The sequence below is a fragment of the Salvia splendens genome, chromosome 2, assembly GCF_004379255.2.
Source record: "Salvia splendens isolate huo1 chromosome 2, SspV2, whole genome shotgun sequence".
NCBI classification, from domain to species: domain Eukaryota; kingdom Viridiplantae; phylum Streptophyta; class Magnoliopsida; order Lamiales; family Lamiaceae; genus Salvia; species Salvia splendens.
The window spans coordinates 8289930-8303022 of NC_056033.1; the positions used below are offsets into that span (position 1 = coordinate 8289930).

The 13093-nt window shown below is 39.5% G+C and overlaps 1 protein-coding gene across 1 annotated transcript; it reads right to left on the reverse strand.

Annotated features, from left to right (window-relative positions):
* Nucleotides 1–6288: 6288 nt before the first annotated feature.
* On the reverse strand, nucleotides 6289–7634 carry LOC121766740. The gene has a single exon (XM_042162997.1). It carries the CDS (start codon nucleotides 7441–7443, stop codon nucleotides 6466–6468), a length of 978 nt encoding a protein of 325 aa, XP_042018931.1. The 5' UTR covers nucleotides 7444–7634; the 3' UTR covers nucleotides 6289–6465.
* Nucleotides 7635–13093: the final 5459 nt, after the last annotated feature.

The window sequence follows — 13093 nt, forward strand, 5'->3', positions numbered from 1 at the left end:
ATTCTATTTCCGTCACTATAGTGGACACCTCCAATAGCCCCAAAATTCAAAATACAAAATTCTACATTTTCACATCCCTCCAATAGCCGCGTCCTCGCCGCGAACGCGCCTATCCCGCGTCCGCCCCCCCCAATAGCCCCAAAAGTTGTCCGCCCACCTTCCCCACTATAGCCGCCCGCCCACCGCCGCCCACCGCCCCCAAGACGCGGCTATAGCCGCGTCCTACTATAGTGGACGCTCTTAGCATCCAATGTTCCGTTTACGGTAACGGGCTCTTAATTGATGCACTATTTATTAGCACTAAAAATACCTGCAAGGGGTAGATCTAGTATAGATAAAGGTACGGAATATCGAACACCGAGAATAAGATTGCAACTGACTATCATATACTAAGCGTCATATACTATTTAAATACACGGATGTTTTTTTTGGTTTGATTTTATTAAACTAGACTGAAAAATAAATAAACAAATAAAAAGAAAGCATATAAACAATGCTACAAAGCAGGCATAAGAATGTATAATATTAGGATCCAAAACACAATCAACTTTCTTGAATTACGGTCTCTAGAGTTATTAATTCGGTCACTTAACTGGATTAAACCCTCTCCCGATGTGAGAAATCCGTAGATTAGGTGTTGAAATCAAAGTCCCCTTTAAATCTCTAACATCTAACTCCTAAAAGATCGTTAAGACCAATGACCTCATATGAAACCTCAATTCTCCCGAGTTCTATTGAATTAAAGTGTGAATTATCCATTTTCCAAGTCAACTATTTCGTCTCCCGAGTACTCTAATCAACTCTAACATGTATTCAAGAGGTAACTAATCAATTGAATATAGAAAGCGCAAGGATAAATCAAATAACTACAATAGCTAACAAGGAAAATCAATCGAATATCTTCACCAAAAATTCCACAATTGATGTTTAACTCATAGACAAGTAAAAACTACAAATAAAGTACGAGACATGAAAGAAACTGATAAAACCCAAGGTTGAATCTTCAATCTTCAGTCTTCTCTTGCCTGGATCTGCAGAACTCCACTCCAATGGAAGATGGATGAATTTAAGGGTGGAATATGGAATGGAAGAAGTGTAGAGAGGGAGAAGGATTGAAGGCTATGAGATAAAGATTATGAATTAGGTTCAGAGGTATTTATAGGCTGAAAAAGGTTTATTTTTGATAAATTTCGTGCCCTACAAGAAATAGGAGAGATTTGGCTTCACAATATAATAATTTCTTTTCTTCCGTGAATTTCCGCATAAATTCTCGTCAGCTTTGACTGCACTGCGCAACGTTCGTAGAATTGTCATAACTTTCTTCACAAAACTCCGATTGAGACATGCAAGATATCCACGCGAAGCTCTTTCGAAGACGAAGAGAATGACATATAGTAAGAACTGACTGGACTTCAAAATCGCTGGCAGAATGGGCTCGAACAAAGGCTGCTGCACTTTGGCCTTTTTTCACCTTTTTCTATATTTTTTTTTATCATTTATCAACAAACAGGGCAAAAATACCAAATGTATAACATATGCAATTTAAGAACATAATTTGCATGACTTACATTTAAAACAAGTCAAATCTAGTCCTTAAAAACATGCAAAATCTGTTTTTGTCAACTCCCCCACTTAATTATTTGTGTGTCCTCAAACAAAACAAGAGAAAAACTACTAAAGAAACACGAATGCTAAGAACTAGACTTCATAGTTGCCTCAAAAATTGTAACAAGAAATAAAGAGTTTGACAAGAATACAAATCAAATCAAGCAAAGCTTATTAGTGCATTTTCATTACTAGCTCATTGATCACCTTGAAGTACATGCGCTCACAAGTGTTTAGAAGTATGTTTATCACTCACTCTCAAAGTGTATATGGTAAAGAATATATGCTCTGAGATCATGACACATGCAAAGTTTACCATAGGTTTGCTCGATGTCTAATCCCTCCTCTACTTTATGTGATTAAAATAAAAAATCCGAAAGGTCTTTATTTTCGGTTATAATGTAGGCTCTTTGGTAAGGTGAGGAAATATGGCTAAAAAGTGACTAATCCCAAACATAGCAAAAGTGATCAATTTCTACTACATCAAACATAGCACCGCACCAACAATTCGAATCTCAGTAAATTCTGGACTTTGTCTAAATTTCTTCTCACTTCCCAAATTCCTTTGATTTTTTTTCTTTTGTACATCTTTTCTTTTTTTTTTTCTTTCTATGCACAACCAATTATCTCATTCAAACCACACATGTCTATGCACTTTTCACAACTAAGCACACTACTTTTCTTTCTACCTTATCTCTCCAACTCTTTTCACAAAATATAAACTAAAATTCACCAAGAGTGTATGGATATTCCCTTTTATTTAGCTTCCAAAGAAAAAGGCTTTAAAGGCTCAAAGTGGCTAGCTAGGGAAAAATATTTTGAATAAGATCATAAATTTGGATATATAAAGTAGCTAAGAAGGATGGCCTAATGTCCTCTTTTATCATTTAAACACTATGTAAACTTAGGCAGACTAAAAGCAAGTTCTAGAAACAAATACATGAATGCAGATAAATCACACAAGAAATAAATTTATGGCTCAAGTCTTACAAGGTATGAGCATGATTCAAGGCAAACAATCAATTATTTATTTATGCAACTTTTCACTAAACCTTCAAATCAATGCATCAAGTCAACTCAACCAACACATAAACGAAATTTTTATCATAGGCAACTCGGTCTGATGTTCCTAAAAATGAGTATTTCTAAATTTTCTATGTTATGCTCATGACAAGATTCACCTCGGGTTTATTTAAAAAAAAAACAAAAAAAAACAAACAAAAACAACTAAACTCACGGTCCACCACTTCATCCCCCAAACTTATTCAAAACTATGTTAAGAATAAGTTTGAAAAGTCGGTGGAGATGTGAGTAAACTAAGAAAACAAATCAAACTAAATAAAAAATATACCAATGTTGGGTTGCCTCCCAACAAGCGTTTGGTTAACGTCTTTAGTTTGACGTTCTTTGAGGCTCATAAATATCCCCCATTCTCGGGATTTTCTTTGGGATGCCTTATGTACCTACAATTTCGCAATGTGAGCATAGAATGAAGAAAATTATAGTAGAGTACAATGCATAACATGTGGCAATCCCCTAAACTTTAATCATATCAAGGCATAAAATATGCAAATCAAATTATATATCTTAACATGATCATTTTTCATCCTCCGTAATCTTCTCTGTCCCCCAATTAATTGCAAAAATTTTAATGATGAAAGTGAAGTAAGATTGTTATTATAGGACAGATAGAGTTTATAATTATATATTGAGTAACAAATCTTAATCAGAATTTTTGGTAGTTTGGTTTACCAAGAAATGACTATTTTACCATTGTAAGAGTGTAAACTTTTTTATTGGTAAAACATTTAAAAATAATAACAATAGTTTAAACGTTGTGTGAAAATTACAAATTATACTAATAATATTTGTTTTATAGGTGATGTGGGAGGTGATCCCAATTCACAAATTAAAAAGGGAGCAAAGTCATGCAGGATAAGATATTTTATGAAATTTACTATAGAAATGTTGCATATCATCCCAACTCAGACGGGAAGCGTTGTAAATGATGCTAGATATTAACAAAAAATAAATGGTTAAACACTTCAAATCTAGCATTGCAAAAACAAAAGTATAGTTTGACGTTGATGCAATCTGAAATTTAATCTTAAATCACGAGTTCAAAAAAATGTTGGTTAGAGCATCCCCATCCGTGCTATTGCCAAATAGCACGGATGTGGGCCCAGACTCACTCTTATTACTTTTTTACTCCATGCTCTTAGGCAAGAGCACATCACCCATATTCACACTCTTCCGCAAGGACATGCACTAGGGTCACACCATTCTATTATTCAATTTAAATAAAAATATTTCCACAATATTAAAATGCATTAAAAATATCCAGAATATTATTACAAATTTAAAAAAATTAAAAATTACATAATTAAAATACTAAAAAATAAAAATTACATAATTAAAATACTAAAAATTTAAAATTACATAATTAAAATCCTAAAAAATAAAAAATAATAATTAAAGGCTAAAAATACCTCTTGGAAGACTATTCATCTAGCCCTATCCCCAATGTTCTTCGGAGACCCCGTATCATTGCCAAATGTGAATCAAGTTGCTCGGGGGTCATATTTGACCTATCGGCCAAATTGAGTTGGGCCAAAAGGGTCCACAATGAGTTGGTGGGGGTTGAGGTGGCACAAAGGGAGTGGGAGCGGAGGCGGATGGAGTCGCGGCGCGACGGCGACTGGTCGTCGTCTTCTTCCTTCCTTGCAGCCGACGTTGGGAACTGCTCGGGCCGGCGTCGGGGATACCCAAATTAGCTCCGGCGAGCTGGCTAGCCACCTCATCCTTGCTGGCGTCGGATAGGGATACCGACCTCGACGGTTTGCTGGAGAAGCTGGTGGAGGATGATACGCTTCCCCTATACTTCGGATGCACACGCACCTCCTGCCAAGCGCTGAGGTACTTGAACGGTTTGTAATTTATGGATTGGTAGGTCGCCAAAGCGGCACTGATGATGTCGAGCTCGCTCCTACCGCTCCCCGCCGACCGCTCTTCCTGGAGGTAATACCCCTGGAACTTTTGGATTTCTTCGTTGGCTCTGAATATGGCATTGCGCTAGATGGTTCCAACCGAGCGGTTTTCATTCTACCGGCGAGAGACGCGCCACCAAAACCTATCCCCGCTTTGGTTCGTACCTATCTCCGGATCTTCGGAGATAATCAAATAGGCTTTGAATAATTAATCCATCTCCGTCGGAGTGTACGGGGTGCGGACACCACGAGGAGTAGGAGTATGAGTAGGAGTAGGAAGAGGAGGAGTTTGAGAGCCGCCGTATCGCCCATCGGGGGCATCTTGGTCGTCCACCGGGTAAGGCCGGTAGCCACCCGGAACTTGAGAACCTTGGGTTTGAAGAGGGGCCGAAAAATGCGTTTCCGGACTAGGAAATGGTTGTGAGCGGAACCATTCGTGGTTCCAACCGCGGGAGTCGGAGGGGTGATCGCCGAAGCCAGACATTTTTTTTAAGTAAGAGTGAAAGATTGAGAATTGATATGATAAGATGAGAGAATTTAGATGAGAATTGTGTAGTGTGGTGTGAAATTTTTTGTGTGGAAGTGAGAGTATTTATAGATGAAAATATAAATTTTAGGAGGAAAAATTAAAAAATAAATTAAAAGTGGGGAGAAAACAGATATAATTTTTTGGGAAGTGGGAAAATATTTTTTTTATATTTATTCAGATTTTTTAATTAAAATCCGATTTTAAAATTAAAAAAAGAAAGAAATTGCCAACGATAATCGGATTTTTTTAATTAAAATCCGATTTTAAAATTAAAAAAAAAGAAAAAAAATTGAAATGCCACGTCAGCTGCTCGTGGGCACGACGAGCAGGGCGGTGCCGTCCCAGCGGCACGGACGCCGTCCGTCAGAGCGAGCACAGCCGCGGATGCTCTTATAATATTATTTGAGGGGACCAATGCACATTGAATTCAATGGATCCGGGAGTTCCATAAATCCATGAAGCACGTAGCTTAATGCGAGAGACAGTTTGACATGGCTTCACATGTGGTGATACTCTATATTATTCGAGATATAAATAGAATTTAGATCGCGAATTTAATTTACGGGTGAAATACTTTTCTAAGTTGAAAATAATATTAGATACATGAATTTGAAGAAATGGGTTTAACTTGTAGAAATCGTGTAGTAAAATAAAATTAAAGCAGCTTATAGTAATGAATAATGATTCAGTAATTTGATATATTGCTATATTGGTGTGTTTAACACAATTTCTTAATCTTCGTGCCCAAAAGTTTTGTCTCAACTTAATTGAGTGGAGGTAGTAAAAAATTTATAAATGGAGTATGCAAGTAATGGTATTTTCATACTCCAAAATATACAAAAGTATCTAATATAAAGGTTTAATATTTTCATACTCCAAATTATACAAAAGTAACTAGCTAATAAAATGAAATAGACTTACTTATACTGAAAGAATCAGTCTAGCTTCCACGAATAACAAAGAATACTGAGATGGGTAGTATTCAAACATGCACATCTATCATCTATGCGACTATGCCCAATCAGCATAGGTTTGTTTCAAATGAAATGTGACAAGTACTCCCTTCAGCGATTTTATTATTCAAACTTTATATAATTACACGCTAGGATACAAGCTTTTAGCTTTCATTATATTTGATTCAGCAAATTTAGATTAAATAAATCAAGCTACATACATTCATGGTAAATCAATTGGAACAAAAATCACAAATAAATGTGATTATAGCAGCAATGTTTTCTTTTTTCTTTTCCATAGAATAGGAAATTAAACATCCCACACATACTCTACATTAAATATCCACAATTCAAAGATTTGATAATAATTATTGTTTGAAGTGGATCGATCTCAACCAGATGAAATTGGATTCAGTTTTCTGGTAAATCCAGTGAAGGCGCCATAGCTCTTGGAGCTGAACCCTAGGCACCCAAACAAGCCTTGCCGGTACGGCAGAAACGTCTTCTTCTTCATCTCCTCCGCCTGCACTCTATTCGCCGTGTAATGCAGCTCGTGCGCCGACGGCATCCGCCACACGCCATTCGCAGGTTTCCCCACCGCCGGAGCCTTCGCTTCTCTCTTCGTCTCAACTCTACCTTTCTTCTCGTCCGTCTCCTTCTTCCTCTCCTTCGCCGGAGAGACGGAGATAGCCGACCAGAACTTCTCCTTGCTGTTCGCTCTACCCTCGCTCATGCTCCGGTGCAGAAGATCCTTGAGAAATATCCACTTCTTCGAGTTCCTCCCCGACGACGACGACGACGACGACCGCGACGATGACGCCGAGCAGGACGGCGTCGTCTCGGCCGACTCATTGATCTCCTTCGCGTCGCTCTCCCGGACTCCGGCGGTGTCGCCGCTGCTGAAGCCTTGCCACTCGGTGCGTAGTGGTGACATGGATCTAGCTTTCCGGTGCGAGTATTTTGCAGCTTCGCACACCTTCAGATCTCTGGCGTATTCGCCGCCGCACAGATCCAACACCGGCCTCGGAAAATGCGACGACTGCCTCATCGGCCGGATCTGACCGTTGAAGAACAGCTCGTCCGCCGACGTCATCGAGCCGCTGCCCAAACCGGTAGGAGAAAACCTAGATGAAAACTCGAACTCGAATGAACCGGAATCAGACGTGAGAAACACGGGCGCGTCGTAGTCCGGCTGCGATGATTTGATTTTGGAATGCATGGGGCTGGCTGGAGCGCTGTGGAAGTAGCCGGAGGGCGGAGCATGGGCGGGGCTGGAGGGAGCGCTGACGAAAGGAGTGGAGCAGGAGCTGTCGACGTCGTGGCTGAGGCGCGGTGGGTCAGCGGCGGAGGGGAGAGGAGAGAGAAGCATTATTGGAAAGAGAAAGAGAAGGAGGGGAGCAGGGGGAAATGGGGATTCTGAGGGAAAGACTGACTAATCTTGTTGGACACGCAATTATTGTACGCAGTTGCAGAGAGGGAGCAGGACGAGGGCAATTTTTCTGTGCTTTTCTGTCTGGGGCCTTGCGACTTTGCGTTGCGTTTGCCTCTTAGAGCATCTCCAATAACACTGGACGTCAAATAGCCCTCACATAGTCTTTACACTGCCACATCATCAGCACTACAATTCTCCTGCCACATCAGCTTGCCACATCAACTGGACATCAAATAACCCTCACATAGCATTCACACTACCTATCCACATCACTAATAACAATTATATAATTTAATTTACACTCGTATCAACATACGGAATTTAATTTACGAGACAAATACGGAAAATTCGAAGAATAATATTAAAATTTCAAAAAGTACAATAATTTAAAAAAAATGCTTTTAAAAAAATTACATAAATTTACAAAAAAACTAACGCCTTGCAATCCTCCGCGCCCACAACTCTTCAACTAAATCCTTTTGGAGTCGAATATGAGCCTCCGTCTGACGCATGTCGGCATGTGCTTGGAGGAGGGTTTCTTCATCGTGAGGTACCCCACCTCGTACGTTGGCGGTGGCGACGTCGTGGCTTGGACCGGCCTCATTATCGTCGTTGGCCCAATCAGTCAATTGTACACCTTCATCTTCGACAATCATGTTGTGCATAATAATACAGGCGTACATTATATCAGCAATGCAGTCGACAATCATGTTGTGCATAATAATACAGGCGTACATATATATAGTGTTTTCAAAAGAAAAAAAAATAAAAAATAAAATCTGACGCCGGTTTGACGCCGATCCGGGACCCACAATGGCGCCGTGAGGATCGGCGTCGGAATCGGCGTCAACACGCGAATCGGCATGGCCACGCCGATTTTGACGCCGATTTCGCCGATGCCGGTTCCAATGGTCCGGTGGACGAGATGTTGTTGCGAGTGACTCTGTTCTGGAGGGCTGCTCTCCGCAGGTTAGCAAACTTTATTATATTTTTGGATACTTTATAATGCAGCAAAAAAGACGATTCTGTCGCCTTGACGGCCCTCACACTCTGGCCAGACATCATGTGAGGGGGGTTCAATCAGGATACGCAGTAGCTCGTTAAAGGGGAGGCCTTAACCCACTGGCTGCCAGAAGCCCATCTCTCAAGGCCTCACACTTGTGCCTGAGAGATGGAAGCAACTACACGACAGCCGTGGGATTCGAACCCAGGCTCATTGCAGCAAGATTTGCCCCTTCATTGCCAACTGCTACGCCCCTACGGGCTTTTGGATACTTTATATTATTTCTATATATTGATAATATGATAATATTGTATTCGCAACGATGCTCTCCGCAGCGGGACGAGACGCTGTTGCGAGTGGCTCGTTCTGGAGGGTTGCTCTCCGTAGAGGACGCATTCTTATTAGGGAGGCATCGCACCCCGCCACATGGCGCGCCTAGCTGCGCGGTGAGCCAGTGATGCCCGCTCACCTCCCGCGAGGGGCGTCGATTTTCTAACCATTTTTCAAAAAAAAAAAACGAAAAATTTTAAAAAAAACCACAATCTCAAATATTACCTTTTTCAAATTTGTTTTTATTAATTTTGCTCATTTTTTAACCTCTAATTTGTCCATAAATCATTTGTAAATAGTCATGCATCACTCATTATTTTTCACATAAAACAACTATCTCTCACTCATTTTTCTAAATAATTTTTTTTATTTGCATTCTTAATTAAAGTATTGTCTAGAAGTAGGAGATGAGACGAACGAAACCAAGTGACCCCCCTATTTCCATAACTCTTTTAATGGAAACGTTGTTCGCCGCTGTAACGATAGACACTTCCCGTATGATGCGGTCAAAACGAGCGACACATCACCAAGCAATTGTGCTCCTCATGTCTTGTTTGAACATGCAGCCACAGACAGAAGACTAGTTTTTTTGTGGTTCTTTATTTTTAAGATTTTAATTATGTAGTCCCTCCCAAAAAACTGTCCACTTTGGTTCCGGTACAGGTTTTAAGAAGTGTAAAAGACAGTGGATTGAAAAAATTAGTGAGCTATGAGTCTCGCTTTTATATTTTAGTTTTATAACAAATGTAAGTGGAATGAGTTAGTAGAATGAATGTGAGGTGTACTTACCATTTATAATAAAAGGTAAAAGTGGACAATTAATGGAAGACAGATGAAGTATTTTTTATTTTATTGGATTTAAATTATACTCCCTCCGTCCCATGCTACTTGCATTGTTCCGTTTCGGCTCGTCACAAACTATTTACACTATTTCTAACTTAAGTTATAATTAATGTATTTAATTAATATGTTAGATTAAGTTAAGAGCTCCTTTATTAAGTGATATCTCGTTACACTTCAAATTCTAATTTAATTACACTAAAAATCAATTTTAAATTTACTACCTAAAATGAAAAGTGCAGGTAACATGAGACTGGTGGAGTATTTAAAAGTTTTAGGATTTAAATGAGGTATGTTTTTACTTTTAGAAATTTGTAATATCATGATTAAAATTTTTAATGAAATTTTATTATTAATGAAATGTTTTTATTAATTGCATTTTAAATAAAATAATATATACTAGGATCTATGAATTGGTAAAAGGTGAGATGGATCATGAGGTGTTATTTTTAGTTAAGAGATAAGTATAAGAGCATCCATATCCGTGCTATTGCCAGCGAGCACGGATGTCGGCCCGACTCCACTTTTTCTGCCTGCTCTTAGGTAAGCGCACAACACCCACATCCGTGCTCTTCCGCAAGGACGAGCACAAGGGTCCCATCATTCTATTATTCAATTTAAATAAAAACATTTCCACAAAATTAAAATTCATTAAAAATACCCAGAATAATATTACAAATTACAATAAAATTAAAAATTACATAATTAAATTCCTAAAAAATAAAAATTACATAATTAAAATCCTAAAAAATGAAAATTACATAATTAAACTACTAAAAAATAAAAGTTACACAATTAAGCGTAAAAATACCCCCGGTGAAGACTAATCATCATCCGGTAATACCCCCAACGTTCTTTGGAGACCCCGTATCATTGCCACATGCGATCGAAATTGCTCGGGGGTCATATTTAACCTATCGGCCAAATTGAGTTGGGCCAAAAACCCCCCACAACGAGTTGGTGGGGGGTTGAGGTGGTACGTAGGGAGCGGGTTCGGGATCAGGGGCGGATGGAGTCGCGGCGCGACGGCGGTTGGCCGCCGCCTTCTTCCTTCCTTGCGGTCGGCTTTGGGAACCGCTCGGGCCGGCGTCAGGGCTACCCAAGTTAACTCCGGTAAGTTGGCTAGCCACGTCTTCGGAGCCGGCGTCGTATAGGGATACCGACCTTGACCGTTTGGAGGAGCCGCTAGAGGAGGATGTTACGCCTCCCCTATACTTCGGATGCAACCGCGTCTCCTGCCAAATATTGATGTACTTGAACGGCTTGTAGTTCATGGATTGGTAGGTCGACAAGGCAGAACTGATGATGTCGACCTCGCTTAAGGCGCTCCCCGCCGACCGCTCTTCTTGCAGGTAATACCCCTGGAACTTTTGGATTTCTTCGTTGGCTCTGTATATGGCGTTGCGCACCATACTCTCGTTGCGCTCGATTGTTCCAACCGGCCGGTTTTCATTGTACCGGCGACAGACGCGCCACCAATAATGATCACCGGATTGGTTCGTCCCAATCTCCGGATCTTCAGAGATTGACAAGAACGCTCTGAACAATCGCTCCATCTCCGCCGGAGTGTACAGTGTGCGGACACCGCGAGTAGGAGAAGTCCGAGTTTGGGAGGGCCGCTCGACCTCGCTCTAGGCTCGGGTGTCCACCCGTATTGCCCTTCGGGGGCATCTTGGTCGTCGATTTGGTAAGGCCGGAAGCCACCCGAAACTTCCGAACATTGGGTTTGAGGAGGGGCCGAATATTCCGTTTCCGGACTAGGAAACGGTTGTGAACCAAACCAATCGGGGTTCCAACCGTGGGAGCCCGGGGGGTGATCGTCGTAGCCGGACATTGTTTTGTTGTAAGAGTAAGAGTGAATGAAAGATTGGATGAGAATTGAGAATGGAAATGAGAGAATTTGGATGATAATTGTGTAGTGTGGTGTGAATTTTTTTTGTGGAAGTGTGGTTATTTATAGATGAAAATATGTATTTTTGGGGAAAAAAATTTGAAAAATAAATTAAAAGTGGGTAGAAAACGGATATAATTTTTTTGGGAAGTGGGAAAATATTTTTTTTTATTTTTAATCAGATTTTTTAATTAAAATCAGATTTTTTTAAAAAAAATTAAATTGCCAACGGCTATGCCGTTGGCCAATCACACGCTGCCACGTCACCTGCTCGCTGGCACGGACGTGCTCGATGCATCGAGCAGTGCCGTGCCAGCGGCACGAGCGCAGCGGTAGACAGCGTCTCCGTGTCACTGGCACGGACGGACGCCATCCTGGTCGCCGCTATAGATGCTCCAATAGTTAAAAGTCGTATGAAGTCCATGAATAATTAAGAGTTTAACTCTGCGCATGTATTACTGTTGTGCTGATGTATATGTAATTATGTATCAGTTATTCCTATTTAATTTGTTTCATATGCAACAAGTCCACTATAGTTTCACTCTACTTGGTTTTCTCATGCTTGGTGCGACTGATGAAATGACAAGATAAGCTTTGCCCTATTTATCATGTCTGCGCAATTTTGGAAAGAAAATGACTTTTTATCTATAGTGTGATCCTCCATTTTTGTGAATATTATGGGGTAGATTTATTAAATGATATAACAAGTGAGAGACGTATAAATGACATGAATTGTGTCCACTATTACCAAAATGCTGCGTATTCATTTTCGTCAAATTTTCCAAAGACCAAAATTATACTCATGAGTTGTTTGTCTTAGATTGATGCATGTTGTATTACTTACTCCAATATAAATGTAGTCATATTTAAATGCCCAAATTTATCAAGCGGAGTGATATTTGGATGTCCACTCTAGGGTTGAGTCGATACGATATATCGTATCGAAAATTCCGTATCGTTATCGTATCGAAAATATTGATATGAAAGGATTTCATATCGTTACCGTATCGAAAGTTTTGATATACCGAAATTTCAGCATGGATAATATTTATATCGTTACCGTATCGAAATTTTGATATACCGTTCTGAACGGTATATCGTAATTAAATGGATATCTATTTATATATTTTAAACTTTTAACCTTAAAAAATTAATTATATTATTATTATAATCAGTATAAACGGTATGTATTGATAATTCAATACATATTGATTTTCGATATATTTCGGTATACCGATAATATCGATATATATCGTATATTCGATATAAAACAGTTTACCGCAGTATAAAAAAATTCATATCGTTATCGTATCGAAAACTTACGATACGGTATTGTATTGTATCGAATCGAAAATTTCGTTATACCAAAAATTCGATATTTTTTGATATTTTTTGGTATGATACGATCGATATACTGTTTTTTCGGTATATTTAGCCAGCCCTAGTCCGATCAATATATTTATGAAGTCATCATTTAAATCTGGATGTTGTATTACTTTTCCCGATATGGATTATATGGAGAA